Source organism: Podarcis raffonei, chromosome 1 (genome assembly GCF_027172205.1).
Source record: "Podarcis raffonei isolate rPodRaf1 chromosome 1, rPodRaf1.pri, whole genome shotgun sequence".
Lineage (NCBI taxonomy): Eukaryota > Metazoa > Chordata > Lepidosauria > Squamata > Lacertidae > Podarcis > Podarcis raffonei.
In genome coordinates, this window is record NC_070602.1 from 124,051,809 (window position 1) to 124,072,955 (window position 21,147).

Consider the following 21,147-nt stretch of genomic DNA (forward strand, 5'->3'; position numbering starts at 1 on the left):
TTCATGCGAGGATCTTGCCATGATCCTTCCGTTCAGAAGGGCCTTGATAGTGTCCCCAAATAAATGCTGGATGTTTTCCTGGTCATGTACCAGTGAAACAAATGAGAACAGTCTAAGAACACTGCTAAACCAATTTATTTATCCAGTCAATCCATCTTCATAGGGTGCTCTTGAAATTGTACCTCTGGGACTGGAATATTAATTTTATTATTTATACCCCATCCATCTGGCTGGGTTTCCCCAGACACTATGGGCAGCTTATATAGCACATAGAAAAAACTGAAACATTAAAAACCTCTCGATACAGGAGAGGAGTTGGTCTAACAACTCTCAGCATCTGTAACAAACTATAGCTCCCAAAACTCTTGGGGAAGCCATGAATGGTTAAAGTGGTATTGTTGTGCTTCAAATGAATACATGCAATTACCGTATTTTTCACTCTATAGGACGTACCGGCTGATAAGACGCACCGAGTTTTTGGAGGAGGAAAACAAGAAAAAAATATATTCTGAATCCCAGAAGCCAGAACAGCAAGAGGGATTTGGCTTCTGGGATAGCCTCTTGCTGTTCTGGCTTCTGGGGTAGCCCACAAAGCCTCCACAGGGCAGCTCCACAGGGATGAAGGCTCCCTGCTGCCCTGCGGAAGCTTCATGTGGCTAAGCCTGAAGCCAGAACAGAGAGAGGGGGCGCTGTGCAGAGCTCCCTCTCCCTGTTCTGGCTTCTGGGATAGCCGCGCAGCCTGCATTCGCTCCATAAGACGCACACACATTTTCCCTTACTTTTTAGGGAGGGAAAAGTGCGTCTTCTAGAGCGAAAAATATGATACTTCACAGCCAACAGCTTTGTGTATTACGGTCCTGAAAATTTTAGCATGTCTTCAAATCAAGGGTAATGTTGGCAGATTCCCCCCCCCCCTTTTAATGTTCGTTCAACACTTGCTGGTCCACAATCTTGGATCTTGTGTGTTGAACTGGCCCCCCAAATTTGGGGTGCTACATAACATCTGCAGTAGTGAAGTTTATGCATATTGACTCTCTACCTGCAATAAGGTGGCTCTCTGAAGGATGTGGGATACTTGTGATCTGTCTTCAGAAATTCAAAATGCTGAGATGAGCATAAATAAGTGCAGATTTTTCCCGGGACTCTGGTTTGCCCAGGTGCATGTGTGAATAGGCTCTACATCTGCTTCTTGGCAGCTCACCTGTTGTGAGGTTGAGCACTCAGCATCTTTTTATATTTGAGTTTGATGGGACGTCAAAACCTGAGGATGCCCTGGTCAATGTTGTTTAGTTCCTCCTGTTGTTGTTGTTTTATAGGCAAATGTATCAAAAAGAGAGAGAAGCTGGGCCAGCTTGCATTAACCTGTTCTTTATGTTGTATTCTAGAACACTTTTGAGGAAGACCCCATGTTCATGGCCATGATGATCTCCAAGTGCCTGCACGAAGAAGAAAAAATCCTCAAGTTGGCTGAGGAAGTAGATAAGGTAACTGTTTTCTCCCTTGCTTTTTTATCTCTGGGCAAACAGCATATGTCATTGAGGGATGCCCTCTAGCGATCCATTCACACCTCACGCCATGTGGAGTGCTGCCCCAACATTAAATGCTGAAGCTCAGGCTGGTCTTCCATGAAGATGTCCTTTACTTTCAAGTCTGCTCAGAGCCTGCGATTGTCTTTGGGGGTTTCTGTTGTCGCTTGACCTGGGTGTCATCAAAGTTAAAACAAGTGAATGGGAGAGCCTTCTTAGGGCTGGCACCTCGGCTGTGGAACAATCTTCTTTTGAATTACTGTTGGGGTTTTTTAATAGTTCATTTTTTAAACAGTGTTGTTATACATTCACATCATTTTCAGTTTTTACACTCCAGGGATTACTTAGGTCCCTCGGACTCCCCCCCCCCCCCCGCGTTTTCCAATTCCCCTCTATATTTTTTTGCATCTAATTACATTTGTCTAATCCATTTTATCTCCTTTTCTACCTTAACTAATGTTACATTATAAGTGTTACAACAATCCTTCTAACGTTTTTAAGTATACACAGTGGCCTTTAAGATATTCTATAAACTTTCCCCACTCTTGACTGAATTTCTTGTCATCTTGGTGCCTGATCCTCACGGTCATCTTTGCCATTTCAGCATAGTCCGGCCATTTTGGTTATTCACTCTTCTTTAGTTGAGACTTTCTCTTCCTTCCACTTCTGTGCAAGTAGCATTCTTGCGGCAGTTGTCGCCTACATAGTATTTTTTTTATTCTTTTGTTATTTTGTCTCCTGTTAACCCTAGTATAAAATGGCTTCTGGTTTTTTTGATAAAAGTTCTCTTAAACATTTTTTTTCAATTCATTGTATCTCATTTCCCAGAAGTCTCTTACTATTTTACATGTCCTCCACATGTGGTAAAAAGTACCTTCTTTATCTTTACACTTCCAACCTAAATGGAGGTTTTTATACATTTTTGCTAGTTTCACTGGAGTCAAATACCAACAGTACATCATTTTCATGTAGCTTTCTTTCATGTACAACAAGCCGTAAATTTTAAGTGGAACAATCTCGCTGCAGCCAAGAGAGTCTCACCCAGTGCCTGCTTTAGGACATAAGATTATTATTTTTTAAAAGGCATATCTGTTTAAATTTCTTTCTATCTAAAATCTGTTTTATTTATTGGTTATGTTTTCTTACCCGCAGTTTAATGTTATTGTGCTTTGTAATTGGGCAGCACATGCAATTTTTGGACAAAACTGGCGGACTGTGTTTCCAAATATATTTGCTTTCATGTTGGACCGTAAGTCACTGTTAAGCTAGATGATACTGAAAATGCAACATTACGTTTTACATATTTGGTTTTATTTATTTTGCTTAAGCTGCACCCAGTGGTAGGGATCCAGCTGGGATTGCAGGAAAGAAGAGTGGGATTGGTGATCCTAACAGAACTGTGATCCTAACAGAAATAGGTTCCTTTCTCTAAAGCTGCTATCTACTCTGAAAGCAAAGCTACTATTGATGCTAACAAAGGAAATAGACATTTGTTTTTTGTGGGTGAGGGAATAACCCCCCACTTTTAGCATTATGGTTCCAATCCTGATCAGGCACCATGGCTGCATTAAAAAACATCAACAAACAAATGCAGTTTCCCACGACATCCAATTCAGCCCCAATTCCCTTTGAAACCAACGGTACTAAACTCCCCAGGAACATTGTGCCTGAAGCCAGGCGTTCCCTGGAATGCTGGAATTCACAAAACATTGGAACGAGCATTGCAGCGTTCGCAGGACTTTCATATTTGTAGCCTGCTTCTCCTTTCCCTGGAGTCTAAAATCCCATCAAGACTCACATATATCTGGCAGTAAGAGATCAAGCGACAGAATAATCTAGCCACATTAAGGAAGTTTTGTCTTATTTTCCACCTCGTCATTTTGACACTTTGGCACCCTATTTGCAAACTTTAACAATTCCAAAATACAGATGCGCTTTCACTTTTGCAAGATTGAATTATACTATACTGCCTTCGGCTGGTACTTGAGGGCCGATTTCTAAAAATTCCACTGGAAAAACGGTTATGTCCCTGTGGAGATGGCAGTATTGAGTCAGTGGCTCATGTGCTTCTGGCTTGCACTCTTTATAAAGATGTGAGGAGTGAGGTTATTATTACCCTTCTATTATTCTCCACGCTGGGTTGCTCAAGCATTGCTACTGTGCCCTTTCTTTTAGCAGATCAAGATGATCAGGTGACAGCAAAAACGGCAAGGTTTTAACGGGGGCAGTTAGAATAAGATCTACTACAGTGGTACCTCTGGTTACGAACTTAATTTGTTCTGGAGGTCCGTTCTTAACCTGAAACCGTTCTTAACCTGAGATACCACTTTAGCTAATGGGGCCTGCCAGCACACAATTTCTGTTCTCATCCTGAGGTAAAGTTCATAACCTGAGGTACTGCTTCCGGGTTAGCGGAGTCTGTAACCCAAAGTGTTTGTAACCCGAGGTACCACTGTATTTGATTATTGATGTAAACTCCCAAAATGTGTTTTCTATAGTGAAGTTTTTACCTCTATTTTCAGTACATTTTATTTTATTTTACTGCTATGGCTAGTGGCTGATGCAAATAAAGATTCTTCTGTTCTGGGAGTGAGACCCACTGGGTTCAGTGAGATTTACATTTGACAACACATGGGTGGGACTGCACTATTCGGTGTTGATTTCAAAGATTTCTCCAAGTGAGCAGGTGTTCAGTTTGCCTGTCTCTTGTAGAGATTAATTTGTTTTGGGGGTTTAGTTTCTTGTACATAGCCAAGGGACACGGGTGGTGCTGTGGGTTAAACCACAGAGCCTAGGACTTGCTGATCAGAAGGTCGGTGGTTTGAATCCCCGCAACGGGGTGAGCTCCCGTTGCTCGGTCCCTGCTCCTGCCCACCTAGCAGTTCGAAAGCACGTCAAAGTGCAAGTAGATAAATAGGTACCATTCCGGCAGGAAGGTAAACGGCATTTCCGTGTGCTGCTCTGGTTCGCCAGAAGCGGCTTAGTCATGCTGGCCACACGACCCGGAAGCTGTACGCCGGCTCCCTCGGCCAGTAAAGCGAGATGAGGGCCACAACCCCAGAGTCGACCACGACTGGACCTAATGGTCAGGGGTCCCTGTACCTTTACCTTTATGTAGCCATAGGGGTGGACAAAGTGCAGACCTTCAGATGCTGTCAATCTCCCATCGGTCCCAGCCAGCATGGGCATTGGTCAGAGGTGATGGGCATTGTAGTCCTCCGTCCCTCCTGCATGTTGCCATGCAGTCTCATTTCCATTCCAGATGCAGCTGGGGACTGTGCAGAACACAGTAGTGCTGGGCAGAGTGAAAGAACTGGATGTGAAAGTCAAAAGCGTGAAGGATAGTGTCACTGTAAGTATTGAAAGTCCAGGAGTTCTTAAGCTGAAACTTGTTGACGAAAAGCACTTGAAGGCATGCTGAGAGGTGCTAGAGCAAAATACGGGACTTGTCTTTTCTTGCCGCATTTGGACAGGGGTTTGTTCATCTTTGGAGTCGCACAGCACTGCCTCATCAGTGCTGCTGTCAAGAGTTTTGTGATCTGCTTTCTTGCAAGTTTACTTCACTTGCAATCTTGGTATCTTGCGGGAAGAAACGCGACCACAAGTTTTCAACCAAAGAGAGGTTGGGCTATCGCCTTTTCCAGACAGTGTTTTTAGAAACCCACATTATGTTTGTAAGTTGTTTCATATTTGTTTTTAATGCTGCAGCCCACCCTGGTTTCTTGGGTTGAAGGATGGGCAATAATTAAATAAACATACATGTTAAGCCCTACATTGTTTTCAATTTCATTGAAATTGCCTAAACTAGCCTTTCCCAATGCTGGTCCACAAGATATTGCCAGACTACGACCTTTGGCCCTAGCCAGCTGGATTCCAATGGCAGTTGTCATACCAAATCCATAACCAAGCTTAGGGAAGGTTGATTTAAGCCATGGTTATGGTTGGGAAACCATGGTTTAGAATGAGTGCAGAAACCCAGGGATGGTCTGGGAGCCTCCGAGTCGCTTGAAGCCCCGTGCCAGATTGGGACCAATGAAAAAATGATGTGTTAAGCATTGCATCTGCAGTGGGAGCCAGTTTTGCGGGCTTTCTTATCCCAGCACCACCAAAGGGTCTTTCTAGTGTCTGAACGCACATTCCACAATCCCTGTACGTTTGGAATCTGAACCAGCGTTAAAGTTAACCAGAGTTAAGTGTGAATGTCTTTACTGAGTCACTGACTATCCTAGATGTCTAAATTGGTTTACTTAGACAAGTCATGACTAAGCGGTCTCTCCCTTCGATCCTCGAAACCTCACTATAATAAGGAGCCAGTATGGTATAGTGCAGGGGTCAGCAACCCGCGGCTCCGGAGCCGCATGTGGCTCTTTTACTCCTTTCCCACGGCTCTGGGGCGGATACTAGCGAGGGGAGGAGGCGCATTGTGCGCCCCGACACTCCCCACTGTGGCGGGCGCTGTACTGGCTGTGACTTCGCATGGGGGCGGTGCGTGCGTTAGTCACGCATCGTCCCAACGTCACCTTCCCGCCTGCCCGCCCGCTACATTGTAAGGGGCATGTACGCTGGTCACTGCATTGAAAGGGGGCATGTACGCTGGTCACTGTTTTGAAGGGGAGTGAAGAACACACACACACAAAAAGGTAACTTGTTAATTTAACGTTTATTTCTATGAGGAGGAGTAATTCTGAGGGGTCAAACAAAGAAATAATAATAAAAAGTGACAAAAAAGTTATTTTTATAATGACGAGTTTTGCGGCTCCCAGTTTTTTTTTCTTCGGAAACGGGTCCAAGTGGCTCTTTTTGTCTTAAAGGTTGCAGACCCCTGGTATAGTGGTTCAGGTGTTGGACTAGGAATGGGGTAGGCTTGGGTTCAAATCTCTACTCAGACACATCTCACTGGGCCAGTCAGTCCCTGTCTCTCTTAGCCTAACCTTACCCCTCACAGAATTGTTGCAGAGATAAAAGGGGCGGGAGGGATAACCTGAGCTCCCGGTAGGAAAGGTGGGTGGGGCAACTTAAGAATTCTTTGCCATTTCCCAGTGCGTAAGCTTGTCATTGCTTTTCCAGGGAATCGAACAGATCATCAAAAATCTGGAGGATGCGCAAGACGAATATGACTTCAAATACAAAACCTTGCAGGTCAGAGGTGAGCAGTTCAGCTTTGCAGGGGTTCAAAACCATAACCGTTCTAGAAAAATGCTTGTGATGCTTTGTCGGGAGTTGCGATTTGAGGGTGAGGCCGGCTTTTCATGTGAAGCTTATTATAGAAAAGGTAAAGGGACGCGAGTGGCGCTGTGGTCTAAACCACTGAGCCTTGAGCTTGCAGATCGGAAGGTCGGCGGTTCGAATCCCCGCAACGGAGTGAGCTCCCGTTGCTTTGTCCCAGCTCCTGCCAACTTAGCAGTTCAAAAGCACACCAGTGCAAGTAGATAAATAGGTACCGTTTTGACGGGAAGGTAAATGGCGTTTCTGTGCGCTCTGGTTTCCGTCACGGTGTTCCGTTGCGCCAGAAGATGGCCACATGACCAACCTGTCCGTGGGCAAACGCCGGCTCTGTCGGCCTGAAAGCGAGATGAGCGCAACAACCCCATAGTTGCCTTTGACTGGACTTAACCATCCAGTAGTCCTTTTCTCTCAGTCTTATTTCCTTAAAGAATTTTTTTTAAAAAAAAACCCCTTGGCACCATGCATTTTCTCTCGGGAGCCAGGCAGTTGTTTCCTCAGGGACAGAATGCAGGACTTAACATTATGAAGACGGCCTGAGGCCTTAACAGAAAGGGAAGATTGTCAGATGGGAGAGGAGCTCTTAACCCTTTCTGTATGTGCTGTTTTTCCTTTATAAAAATGCTGGCCTCTGCCATTTAATTTTTTTTTATCCCAACGGATCTCTGAAACTGGACATAAACCGGGGGGGGGGGCTGAGGGGTGTGTGTGTGTGTGTGTGTGTGAGAGAGAGAGAGAGAGAGAGAGAGAGAGAGAGAGAGGGCACACACCGTACTTGGCTAAGTGCCTCTAGCAAATGACCTCAGCAAATGAAGCTTTGGGGAGGGCCTGCGCAAAACATCTGGCTGCCTGAAGCAAATGGCGTCTCCTCTATGTGTCCCAGGATGTGGCTGGCTAACTTTGCTTCGGCACCTGAGACAGAAAATCCCACAAGCTCATCTGCCAGGGAATAATACAGGAATGAATTTAAAAACTTAACTTTGTTTCCCTCTCATTACACTCTAAATCAGCTGCCTATGAACAGCTTGTGAGTTTGGGAACATTGGTTTCTTGAGATAAGAATTTAAGTCCAGCCTGAACCGTTTACTCTTCTGTTGAACGACACAATAAATATCTGGGCTTTGAGGATGAAATTAATACCAGTTTCCCTAAGCATCTTTAACAAGGAAGTCGGTCTTAAAACCTTTGTCTATAATGCACAGGAATAGGTTCCTGGTTTTCCAAGCACTTCTGCTTTTGATGGGGACGAAAAAAATCTCCCCTCCTAAATACATTCCAGCTGCTGAGCTATGTGGTTTTACTTTTCTTTTTAAAAGTTCTACAAACTTAAGAGTGTTCTTTAAATGTAATGCCGTAACACAGGAATTCTTCTTTGGTCTGTTTTTGCAGAAAATGAGCCCTGTGGTATGACCCAGGAAGACTTCCTAAAGGAAAAAATGCAGCTCCACACAATGTATCTGCAGCTGGACCTCATGAGACAGGTGATTCTTTGGTGAACTTGTGGAGAGGCATTGTATACTTGTCTAAATTGCTGGTATGTGGGTTAAACCACAGAGCCTAGGACTTGCCGATCAGAAGGTTGGTGGTTCGAATCCCCGCGACGGGGTGAGCTCCCGTTGCTCAGTCCCAGCTCCTGCCCACCCAGCAGTTCAAAAGCACGTCAAAGTGCAAGTAGATAAATAGGTACCGCTCCGGCGGGAAGGTAAACGTCGTTTCCGTGCACTGCTCTGGTTCGCCAGAAGCGGCGTAGTCATGCTGGCCACATGACCCGGAAGCTGTACGTCGGCTCCCTCGGCCAATAAAGCGAGATGAGCGCCGCAACCCCAGAGTCGGCCACGACTGGACCTAATGGTCAGGGGTCCCTTTACCTTTAATTCCCTCCCCCCCTTTGTCTTAGCATAGGTGGGGAACAGGCAGGCAGGCATTATGAAACATCTTGACCACTTGTGCTTCATCTCTCCTTGCAAAAGTGCAGGGAAACTTCGGTTTTTATTCAAGGCCAGGGGTAGCCAACACACAGGACCTTCCAGATGTTGAACATCAGCCCAAGCCAGCATAGTCCAATGGTCAGGAAATGAAAAGTCCATTACATTGGCTGCTCGGAGGGAGAAACTCAACAAGCTTTTAGTGGTACTTTGCTTCCCAAACTTAATCCGTTCCAGAAGTCTGTTCCAAAACCAAAGTGTTTCAAAACCAAGGCGCGCTTTCCCATAGAAACTAATGCAAAACAGATTAATCCGTTACAGTCTTTTAAAAACAGGCCCTAAACAGCAATTTACCATGAATTTTACTATCTAACAAGACCATCGATCCATAAAACAAAAGCGATAATCAATGTACTGTACTATAAAATAAATAAGTATTGTAGATGATAAAAATTAATGATGATAGGCATTGTTTGGATGGGGGGCTTTTAACCATTTCCATAGTCACACAATTGATCAGTAGCTGAACAGCCGCAAAGTCACAAAAACAAATTAGCCGAAAAAGCCTCAAAAACAAAAGCGCAAAATAAATAGCAAAAACAAAAGTGCCAAACTGAATCCGTTCCGGAAGTCCATTTGACTTCCGAAATGTTTGATAACCAAGGCGCGGCTTCTGATTGGTGCAAGCACCCCGGAAACAATAGCCGACAGCTGCATCAGATATTTGGCTTCCGAAAAACATTCGAAAACTGGAACACTTACATCCAGGTTTTCGGCGTTTGGGAACCAAGGTACCACTCTAGTTGGTTCCCTGCACAAACTGAGCATGTGTCCTATTGCACTTCCCAAAGCCTATTACTGCAAATGTTTCTGGATGTGGAGGCATGTTTGGAAATGTGAGCAGCTTTCATGGTCATCACAAAGTACCCATTTTACAGAAGGAAAAACTGGCAAGCCTCGGAAGCACACCCCGAAGGCAGAAAACCAGAGACCTCAAAGGAGAACCTCTCTGTCCCCAAACATACAACCCCTCTCAACCAATCAGGATATGAGGATGAAGGGGCCGGTTTACATAATTAATAAATAATAAATGTTATTGATGTGAGATGATTTTTAGAATTCTAAATGCTCTTACTCATTCCTGAATGGCTCTCTGTCGCTAGGATGTGCTACAGAGAATAGCCAATGCGCTGCATGTGTCGGAACACACCCAGAACGCCTTGATTCGAGAGGAGCTGGTGGAATGGAAGCAGCGGCAGCAAATGGCTTGCATCGGAGGGCCGCCCAACGCTTGCTTGGACCAGCTTCAGAACTGGTAGGCCTCTCCTAAGCAAGGCCTTTTGGGGAGAAGTCTGGAAGAACCGAGCCCTCAAAACTTGCTTGAGAATTGTATGTAGAGGCTGCTTTTCCAAAGCTGCTTGGGGAAGCGGGGAGTGTAAATGGGAGCCTTCGCACAGCCTTGAAGCCCCCTTATTGAACCTAAGCAGGTCTGAGTCTGCTCAGTGCCTGGATAGGAGACCACTTTTATTTTATTTTATTTTGAATTTATATACCTCCCTGTACCCAGAGTTCTGTTGGTATTCGCAGGATACTGAGTAAGTCTGCAGGCTTCAACAGGCTGATGCAATACTCTGTGAAGTGCTGGGTCAGAGTGACTCAGCAGGAGTGTGATTAATGTGATTGGCTAGCACCTGTTTTAAAAAGGAAAGCCTGTTCCACAGTGGTTGTGCTGTGGTGTGGTTGTGCTGTGTGTGGTGGTGCTGTGGTGGAGAGTATTCGTTTGCCCTAAGGTGCAGGTACTCTGTATGAACTGCTTTTGTAAATACTTGTATATAGCTCACATTAAAAAGACTGCGACAAGGTCTCGGGGCGGCTCACAGAAAAGATCGCAATATATAAAATCCAAATAAGAACAGTAAGCCTATAACACACCAACCCCCCCCCCCAAAGAGCCACATTTTAAAAGGGTATAGGATGTCACATCAGGTCAACCAGAAGCCTGGTTAAAAAGGAACACTTTTGCCTGGCGCCTAAAGGTTTACAGTCGTACCTTGTTTTGTGACTGGGATCCGTTCTGGAGCCCTGGATGCTAGACGAAAAGGACGCAGAACAAAGCGCCGCTCTGCGCATGTGCAAGTAGCAAACCCAGAAGTAACCTGTTCTGGTACTTCCGGGTTTGCCGCGGACGTTCGACAAAATGGATGCTCAACGAGGCGGACTCAAAACGAGGTACAGCTGTATAATGAAGGGGCTGCTGAACTTCCCTGGGGAGAGCATTCCACAGATGGGGAGCTACCACAGAGAAGGCCCTGTTCTCGTGTTGCCACCCTCTGGACTTCTCAAGGAGGAGGCACACAAAGGAAGGCTTCAGAAGATGATCTCAGGGTCCGGGTAGGTTCATATGGAAAGAGGCGGTCCTGGAGGTATTGCGGTCCTGAGTTCCACATTGGAACTGCACAGTGGAGAGAAAGCAGGTTAATACAGGTGACTGGGAGCGGCCGCCAAGACCATATAACACCGATCTTGAAAGACCTACATTGGCTCCCAGTACGTTTCCGAGCACAATTCAAAGTGTTGGTGCTGACCTTGAAAGCCCTAAATGGCCCCAGTCCAGTATACCTGAAGGAGCGTCTCCACCTCCATCGTTCTGCCCGGACGCTGAGGTCCAGCGCTGAGGGCCTTCTGGCAGTTCCCTCGCTGCGAGAAGCCAAGTTACAGGGAACCAGGCAGAGGGCCTTCTCGGTAGTGGCGCCCGCCCTGTGGAACGCCCTCCCACCAGATGTCAAAGAGAAAAATAACTACCAAACTTTTAGAAGACCTCTAAAGGCAGCCCTGCTTAGGGAAACTTTTAATGTTTAATAAGTTATTGTATTTTAGTGTTTTGTTGGAAGCCGCCCAGAGTGGCTGGGGGGACCCAGCCAGATGGGCAGGGTATAAATAATAAATTTTTTATTATTATTTATTATTCAGTAAACGTTTCCTGCAGATTCTCCTTCTCTGTGCTTGGCAACATCCAGTGATCCAAACACTGGATTCTCTCTGCTCCACACCGTGGAAGGCATTAACTAAGGATGACAAGGGCAATGTCTTACCTTTTCTCTCAAGGCCAGTTTCCCCCCTCCTTCCTTCTCAGTGTTCAGAAGCAGGATGTTTGTTGGGTCTGACCCTGACAGGAAGACAAAACAGGTTCCTGAGCTGCCTCAGAGGTTGGCTTTTCCCCCATTGGCTTTGCAGGCCTTGGAGGAATAAGTTTTTCTCTCCCTCCACCCCACACCCCAAGTCTCTGAAGCTGCAAGTTGACACAGGAGTGTTTTGATCTTAGGTGCTGGGACCTGCTGTGCTCCTAAGCTTTGCAGAATGAAAAGCTGTTAAGGTTGGGATATGCAAGCACTGCTTTTCCTTTTCTTTCTAGATGAAAGAAATTTGTCCCCTGCCCCGGTCAAGTAGAGAGTGTTTAAACCTTAACTCTGCTGTGCTGTAGCTGCATTGCTTAGCCCTGCTAAAATACAAGACTCCTTACGGGGTCCTCACTGCGAGATCACATTCATCCAGTGCTTTACCAGCTGCACTGGCTCCCGGTGGGGTACAGGATCAGGTTTCAGGTGCTGGTTTTAACCTTTAAAGCCCTATATGGCCTAGGACCCTCGTACCTACGGGACCGCCTCTCCTGGTATGCCCCACAGAGGACCTTACGGTCTTCAAACAAAAACATCTTGAAGGTCCCAGGCCACAGAGAGGTTAGACTGGCCTCAACCAGAGCCAGGGCTTTTTCAGCTGTGGCCCTGATCCGGTGGAACGCTCTGCCACAAGAGACTAGGGCCCTGCGGGACTTGACATCTTTCCACAGGGCCGGCAAGACAGAGCTGTTCCACCAGGCCTTTGGCCAGGGCACAGCCTGACCCCCTCCTTTGGCAATCTTCACAGAACTCTAGCCCAATGGTTGCCATCAATTTGATTTGAATTAATTTTATAATGAAATGATTTTAGAATGTTGTATTATTTAATTGTTGTTAGCCACCCTGAGCCCGGCTTCGGCTGGGGAGGGTGGGATATAAATAAAAATTTATTATTATTATTATTATTATAAATGGTAGGTTTACTACAGTAGCAGAGAGTCTTCAGCAAATTCGCCAGCAGCTTAAAAAGCTGGAGGAGTTGGAGCAGAAGTTTACCTACGACACAGACCCCATCCCTCAGCAGAAAAATGGGCTGTATGAACGGACATTAAGCCTCTTCAAGCAACTGATTCAGAGGTAGGCTTTGGGGTTTTGTTTAGGGTTTTTTGGGTCCGTTAAAAATGAACCAAAATATTAAAATAGATTATATTTTTAATGTCGCTCTATTGTGCCCTTTGCCATAATTCATTCTCTTGTTGAGACAAATTAGAATGCCATTTCTGTATTCTTTGTCCAGTTCCTTCGTGGTAGAAAGACAGCCTTGCATGCCAACCCACTCTCAGAGACCGTTGGTCGTGAAGACTGGAGTGCAATTTACAGTAAAACTCAGGTAATTCCCCCCCTTAAATGATCCAGATTATTGCGCTTTTAGGTTAAAAACAACCAACCAGCAACACGTTTCAAGGCGGCCATTCCACACCAGTTGTAATGTTACAACTCCAAACCAGGGAGAAAATGGTAGCATGTCTTGTCCAAACCACAGAGGAAAATTGTGCCCAAACAAAAGGGCAGTAATTGGAAAAAGTGTCACGTTTCTGTTTGTGGACCAGTTGCAAACTTACAGCTAAGGCAACATATCTGACTCGGGTCAGCAACCTTTTTCAGCAGGGGGCCGGTCCACTGTCCCTCAGAACTTGTGGGGGGGCCAGACTATATTGGGGGGGGGGAAATGAACGAATTTCTATGCCCCACAAATAACCCAGAGATGCATTTTAAATAAAAGCACACATTCTACTCGTGTAAAAACACGCTGATTCCCAGACTGTCCACGGGCCGTATTCAGAAGGTGATTGAGCCGGATCCGGCCCCTGGGCCTTAGTTTGCCTACCCATGCTCTAGTAGTTTCTCTGTCCGATGAAAAGCCAATTCTACAGAGCACTTGTCAGGTAGTGGTTGGTTGAGCTGAACGATCCAGCTATTAGCTGGCTTCTGGCAAGTGTGTGCATGACAAAACCAGATGGGGGCTGCTTCTCTAAAACGTTGTGGTTTGGGATGGGCACACATTGATCTTCAGTACAGTGGTACCCCGCTAGGCGAATGCCCCGCTAAACGAAAAACGCGCAAGACGAAAGGGCTTTCCAATATTTTTTCCGCTTCGCAAGACGAAATTTTCTATGGGGTTGTCTTGCAAAACGAAAATTTTTTTGGGGTCTTCCGTTTTTCCCCCCTTTGCTGAAAGCCGCTAAGCCGCTTATCTGCAAATTGCCGCTAAGCCGCTACGCTGCTTATCTGTTAATTACCGCTTATCAGCTGATCCGCTGATAGCGGTGCTCCGTTTGTTTTCCCTTTTCTGAAAGCCGCTAAGCCGCTTATCTGTCAATTACCGCTTATCTGCTGATAGCGGTGCTCCGTTTTTTTCCCTTTTCTGAAAGCCGCTAAGCCGCTTATCTGCAAATTGCCGCTAATCCGCTAAAAGCCGCTAAGCCTCTTATCTGTCAATTACCGCTTATCAGCTGATCCGCTGATAGCGGTGCTCCGCAAGACGAAAATCCCTGCAAGACGAAGACACCCGCAGAACGGATTAATTTCGTCTTGCGGGGCACCACTGTATATGAATCAGCTCTCCTGTTGCTATGTTTGGAAAGGAGGCTTTCTTTGTTGTCTTGAGAACTTGAAGGAAATGCAAGGCTCGTCATGAAATTAAAGATGGGAGTAATTTCTTCATTAACATGCTAGTGATGTATGTCTTGTGCTTCCAGATTACTGGTGAAACTACAGGAACTGAATTACAAATTGAAGGTGCAAGTTGTATTTGATAAGTAAGTGGCGCCTTGCATGTGTTACTGACATCCAAATCAAAATTTCACTCAAAACTGAAGCATCAGTTGTTATTTACCTTTGACCTCTTTCTCTGCCCATTTAACTGTAGCCGCCTTTATTCCAACCAGAAGGAAGCTTCTCTGAAAGTTTTCCACTTTCTAAGAAACACGAAGGGTGATTGAAAATAGACAATCCACTAGTGGCTGTAGGGTTGAGATTGCATCCACACAATCCATTTAAAACATATCCTGATTTCACCTGTGACAATAGATCTCTGTTATCCTTCCCCAGCTTTCATACCTTCCCTATTTCTGTTTAGGACTCAAAAGTAAAAATTCTGGTATGGTTTTCTGCTGACAGGTCTTGCTCATCTTTGAAATAGCACGTCCTGCGGTATATAACATTTGCACACTGGAGAAGTTTACCACTGCTTAAAATACACACTAAAAAAACTACAGTAAAATGGATAAATTTGCCACATACACTGTCAGCTCTATATAATGGATCTCCCCTCACTATTTTTATTCCTTTGCAGAGACGTCAACGAGAAAGTTGCTGTTAAAGGGTACGTTGACTTCTTGTGTACGCTACTGCTTGTTGTTCTTGTCACACAGTGAATTGATTAGTCTCAAAAAAACTTCTTAAATCTGTTTTCACTGAAGATTTAGAAAATTTAACATCTTGGGGACAAATTCCAAAGTGATGAACATGGAAGAGTCGAATGGAAGCCTGTCAGCAGAATTTAGACATCTGGTGAGGCATATCTTCTTGGCATTCAGATTCTCAAAATATCTTCATAATGTTCTGTCTTCATCGTCCCCCAAAACGTTCTGTGTTGCTGATGTTTGTGTATTGAAGGGGTTTATATTCCATACAGGCCACAACTAGCAAGTCCGTCAATGTTTTGTATTCACTTTTGCTTTTATTTAATACACACATACACATGTATTTGTTTGTATGCATGTACAATGCCATACAACACACAAACACCCCTATTCCTTTTTGGCAGGATTGCTTTCGTAAGAAGTCTTCTTGTTCTATTCTTCTGTGCCAGAGCTTTTCCGTTTATAAGACTAGCTGGGTTGTTTTTTTTTAACCAAAAAAGTAGGTTTAAAATTGGGACTCGTCTTATACACAGGTAGTGCTGAGGGGTGTTTTCTTAAATTGGAAGTCCCCCAAAATAGGGGGCATCTTATACATGGAAAAATACGGTATTTTTGAAATACTTACCTGCTTTGTTTTTTTAAAAAATGAGGGGTTTTTTTACATGTGCATTAATTCAGTTATACTCCATATTAATGTTGGTACATTTCTTATACAGTGGTACCTCCGGTTGCAAACAGGATCCGTTCCAGAGGTCCGGCCGTATCCTGAAGTTTTTGCTACTGGAGGTGCCACTTCTGCGCATGCGCAGAGGCGGTTTTTTCAGCTTCTGCGCATGCGTGCGTGGCGAAACACTTCCGGGTTTGCTGGTGACGTAACCAGAAGTTTGTTACCTGAGGTTCCACTGTATAGCACAAACTAAGGTTTCTTTACAGACCCATAACTAGGGCTGGGCAATATCTGGTTTTCAAAGTCATGATATGTCAGCAGCTAAACATCGCGTTATATCAATATATCACAATGTCTGAAATAAGGATGGAGCTATGTAGAAGCATTGGCTGGCTTCACGGTTTCCCCCCGCATCGTGATTTTTACCAGATTGTTGAATATTGCATTATTTGATATAAGTTGTTAAAGTTATGTTTTTATTACGACTTTTTTTGTATAGGATCAGATTGTTATTAGGCATCTGTTTTGTTGTTTCTTCAGCTTGTCAATGGCCTTGTGTGTAGTAATATAGAAAGGCAATATACAAATTAAAAGTGAAATGAAAGTATTGGGGGCGTGGGGAGACACAATATCACAAATTATTCTTTCAATGAGAGGGGGAAAGATTTAAAACAAAATCCTTCGTGATTCATGTGAAATATAATTGCACAATAGTGGCACCTGTGAGTCTGATGTTAACTGGTTTCATCCAGAGCTTCCTTTGGGAGAATCTAGTAAAGGGTTAGTCAAACTGGTGCCCTTCCAGATGTTTATTGAACAACAAGTCCCATCATCCCTGACCATTGGCTGCACTGGCCAGGGCTGATGGGAGTTGGAGTACAGAACATCTAGAGGGCACTAGGTTGGTGAAGTTTGTGTTAAGATGTTGCTCACGCCTGGCTAGTCAAAATGTGCACCATGGTTTGGCACCTGACACGTTGGTCTTTGAACTGTGTTTTTGATTGGTTAATATACTGAAAAATGAACGTAAATGTCACTCACTTTGAGACATTTCGTCATTCTACAGCAATTAAAGGAGCAAAAGAATCCGGGAAGAACCAATGAGGTAAGAGGAGTCAACACCTATGCCGTTCATTTTGCTTACTTGGTTTTCTTTTAATTTGATAGCGGGTTTTTAATAAGCAGTGGTAGTAGACTACACAAAGGGATGCGGGTGGTGCTGTGGTCTAAACCACTGGGCCTCTTGCCGATCGGAAGGTCAGCGGTTCGAATCCCCACGATGGGGTGAGCTCCCGTTGCTCTGTCCCAGCTCCTGCCAACCTAGCAGTTCAAAAGCAGACCAGTGCAAGTAGATAAATAGGTACCGCTGCAGCGGGAAAGTAAACGGCATTTCTGTGCACTCTGGTTTCCGTCACAGTGCCCTGTTTCTCCAGAAGCGGTTTAGTCATTCTGGCCACATGACCCGGAAAGCTGTCTACAGACAAACACTGGCTCCCTCAGCCTGAAAAGTGAGATGAGCGCCACACCCCATAGTCGCCTTGGACTAGACTTAACGGTCCTGGGGTGGGGTCCCTTCCATTTTTTTACCTATTTTTCCACATACCATGATCCCCCATAGATTTGAGGTTACTCTTTAACCTTCGCCTATAAATGTTAAACCTGATATTGGTTAGAGTGATAATATAATTATATAACTGAAAAAAGTACCAGGGTCTCCCTTGTTAACCTTTGATATAGAACAGGATTTTTAGTCCAGCAACCCAGATATTTTATTTTCCCCATCCCACTGGGCCCGCTTTTGACAGGGGGGTGGGGCCACCTTCCTGTTAGGCACCTGATGCAATAATGATGTCGGGTGATTGACAAGTGGTTGTCCCACCTATATGGGGGGGAGAGATACTGTCCAATGAGGATTGCACAGGAAGTTCAGTCCTTTTTAAAAAAAAAAATTACTGGAAATTTCAACACAATACTTTTATCAAAAATACATCATCCACAATATTATTATTTTCCCCCTCCATTTTTTTGCCCTCCCCTCCCCCCTAAACAAACAAACAAAAAAAACCCAAACTCCCACCCCACCCCCAGATTTCCCTTATTTCCTTTCTCTGGTTTCTCAACACATATTTCTATCTGCATGTTATCAAATTGTAAAAATCCTCAAGTTGTCTTTCTATATATTACAATAAGCAGTTTGTGAATATTTATTCGAAACCTACCAAAGAGTCCAGTTCATTTTCAGTCCTATGTTCTGAAGGGTTTGGAGAATCTAGCCAGTTCCCTTCTTCCCCAGCGAACATGGCCAGGGATCAGGGGAGTTGTGTATTGTGACAGATTTCTGTAATTGTTATTTTTTTAAATCTGCCTTTTTCCTATATAAAGGGGCCTCTCATTGTAACAGAAGAACTCCATTCTCTCTCTTTTGAGACAACGCTGGAACAGTGGGGACTCATAATTGATCTGGAGGTAAGTGTGTCAACTACTCAGGACGTAAGGCTATATGTATGTAGCAAGAGTGGAGTGAATTTTGGGGAAAGTCTTATCCCAATCTACCCACGAACCAAACTGTGAACACAGCCTGGCACTTCCTTGTTTGTTAGATTGGCCCAGCTATGTCTCGTTTGCCAAACTGGGAGCAGTTTGCTTTTGCGGTAAAAGCAATTATATGGAGTTTGGCTCACTCTGCAGTTTGTTTTGTTTTTAAATTCACCAAAGAGCTTTGAGCGTAGAAAAGTGAATATACCAACCTTGGCTATACAGGCAACGACCGATTTAGTTGCGTCTGAGCATGTGCGCATGGCACCAAACCAGGAAGCAGCCCCAAAACGTCACAAGAGGTCATGAAAGGCGACATGCGCATGGTCCACCGATGCGCTTGGGGGTCTGGAATGCAACCCTCCGTGCAAAACGAGGATTGCCCGTCATATCTTTCTGTGTCAAAATATCGAGCCATGTTTTGCTAATTGTAATGACGTGACGCTGCTGCCTCAAAGAATTTGGTACTGTGTCTCCCCTTAATTTCTGTGCCTTTGACCATCTTGGAAGCGTTAGCTCAATTTTTCCCTGTCACCTTCGCTTCCCAGACCACCTCCCTTCCTATTGTTGTGATCTCCAATGTCAGCCAGCTGCCGAGCGGATGGGCTTCCATCTTGTGGTACAACATGCTGACAAATGAGCCCAAGGTGAGTATCCTGGCATCCTTTTTTAAGTGCAGGATTTGGGTGGGTGAGTGGATATTGAAACAGTTGAAAGAATACTCTTTATTAAAGCAAGCCCCATTATTTTGTTCATCGATTTACAGTCGTACCTTTGTTTTCAAACAGCTTAGTTCTCAAACATTTTGGCTCCCAAACACCGCAAACTCAGAAGTGAGTGTTCCGGTTTGCTAACTGTTTTTGGAAGCCGAACGTCCGATGTGGCTTCCAATTGGCCGCAGGAAGCTCCTGCAGCCAATCAGAAGCCGCACTTTGGTTTTCGAACATTTTGGAAGTCGAACAGAATCTGTTTTGGAAGGTACGACTGTATTTATTAAATTTATATCCTGCTCTTCGAAGAACTTAGGGTAGCAAATACATCAATAAGTAAAGAGAGTCTCCTTTTTTTAAAAAAAAAAATTAAAAACTTCTGAAAGAAAGCAATCACCCTCTCACAGCTAAAGAGCATTGTAACTTACCAAAGTCAATAATAGTACATGGCACAAAAGGAAAATGATTGTGACAGAGGAGGAAGCAGGCTCTAGTTTTGAAGGCTCTGTTTATGAAGGCTGTAATCCAGGCATTGGTCATATCTGTGCAGAGACCCATTGACCATAAGTTCAACATAAGACCCATTGAACATGGACATAAGTTATTTCAGTGAGTTTACCCTGAGTATGGCCCATGTTGGATATCATTTCTTCGAACGACCATTTGGAATGAAAACTGTTTAAGGAGAAAGGAGCTAAAAGCGGCTGGCTTTTCAACTTATGGTTTTGCAATATTAAATAGCTCATGTAAAATGGTACCTTTTAAAAACGTAATTGGAAAGCTCCATTCAGTGATGAGATTTTCTTCAGTTACATACGCTGAAGACCCAATTGGACACTTGATTTTTTTGGAATTGCTTTTATGACCGTTGCATAAACATTAGCATTGTTCGAACTCTTTTATACATGGCATTTTGGGGAGAAAAAGCAGCATTTTTCCTCTTGATTTAAATTGTACAAAGGCAGTGCCATTCTCTGTGTAAGAAGAAATCACTTGCTTTGCTGATGTTGATCATATTTCACTTTAGAAAACACACACCAGCTGCTTCCCGTATAAAATTAAAAATGGGCATGGAAACATGCAAATGGATTGTAGAGTTGTCAACAAAAGGAAAAGGAAGAATGTGGACAAAATGCAGACAGGAGAAACTGCACACAACAGTCACAGAGAAAGCTTAAGGATTATAGTTAAATCCACAGCCATTTTTTTAAAATAACATTTTTGAAAACAAGCAACAAGTCGTAACTACAAAATTGCAGGAAATTTTATTGGTCCCCCCTCACTCCAGCTAAAATAAACAGTTATTGTTAGAGTTTCCATGTAGGTTGTCTGGAAATCCAAAGACCATTTTAAGGTATGCGCCCTGGTCTGCCTCCTGTTTCCTTTTGAAATAGTAATGCTTTGTGTTGCATCAGAAGCCACCCCCCTCCTCAGAATGATTCCACGTTTCAGGACTATATGTCTTGTTGAGTGGGAAGATAAGAAAAGCTTTTTTTGTGAGGAGGTTGGAGCTCCCTGATAGGGATGTAAAAAGTCCGCACGTGGGTGTTTAGGCCTAGCCTTGTGAGAGCCAATATGGTGCAGTACAGAGGTACCTTGGGTTACAGACGCTTCAGGTTACGCGTTTTCAGGTTATGGATGCGCCGAAGCGCTAAATCGCATTATGCGCATGTGCAGACGCAACGCTGCGGGTTGCGAACGTGCCTCCCGCACGGATCACATTGCACTGTACTTAGTATTTCAAAATAAGGGGCGAGTGTAGACACAGGTTAAAAACACTATAAGTCAAAAATTAAATTGTTACAATGAAAGAAAAAAAATGCCTATGTAAAAATCCATATAAACTATTTTGCTCTCTGGCACCATCTGATGTTGGATATTTATAACACAATCAAAACGTACTAATGTGACGAAATGTAGCTGAGTCCTGGGACCAAGGAGACTGGTTCAGATCTCCACTCTACCAATCATGTCTCAAGTTCCTCCTACCAAGCAAGGTTATGAGAATAAAACGGGAGAA

At 44.3% G+C, this 21,147-nt stretch overlaps 1 protein-coding gene across 1 annotated transcript in view; it reads left to right on the plus strand.

The window, feature by feature from the left end:
* STAT1 (signal transducer and activator of transcription 1) overlaps positions 1 to 21,147 on the plus strand; it is a 41,335-nt gene that overhangs the window by 5,520 nt on the left and 14,668 nt on the right. The window contains exons 4-16 of the mRNA XM_053360690.1: positions 1,386 to 1,484; positions 4,789 to 4,878; positions 6,594 to 6,672; positions 8,139 to 8,230; positions 9,838 to 9,989; positions 12,769 to 12,927; positions 13,088 to 13,180; positions 14,550 to 14,609; positions 15,146 to 15,175; positions 15,273 to 15,363; positions 16,949 to 16,987; positions 18,265 to 18,348; positions 18,966 to 19,064. Of these exons, the coding sequence (XP_053216665.1) occupies positions 1,386 to 1,484; positions 4,789 to 4,878; positions 6,594 to 6,672; positions 8,139 to 8,230; positions 9,838 to 9,989; positions 12,769 to 12,927; positions 13,088 to 13,180; positions 14,550 to 14,609; positions 15,146 to 15,175; positions 15,273 to 15,363; positions 16,949 to 16,987; positions 18,265 to 18,348; positions 18,966 to 19,064 (1,167 nt within the window). The remainder of the gene's footprint in view (positions 1 to 1,385; positions 1,485 to 4,788; positions 4,879 to 6,593; positions 6,673 to 8,138; positions 8,231 to 9,837; positions 9,990 to 12,768; positions 12,928 to 13,087; positions 13,181 to 14,549; positions 14,610 to 15,145; positions 15,176 to 15,272; positions 15,364 to 16,948; positions 16,988 to 18,264; positions 18,349 to 18,965; positions 19,065 to 21,147) is intronic.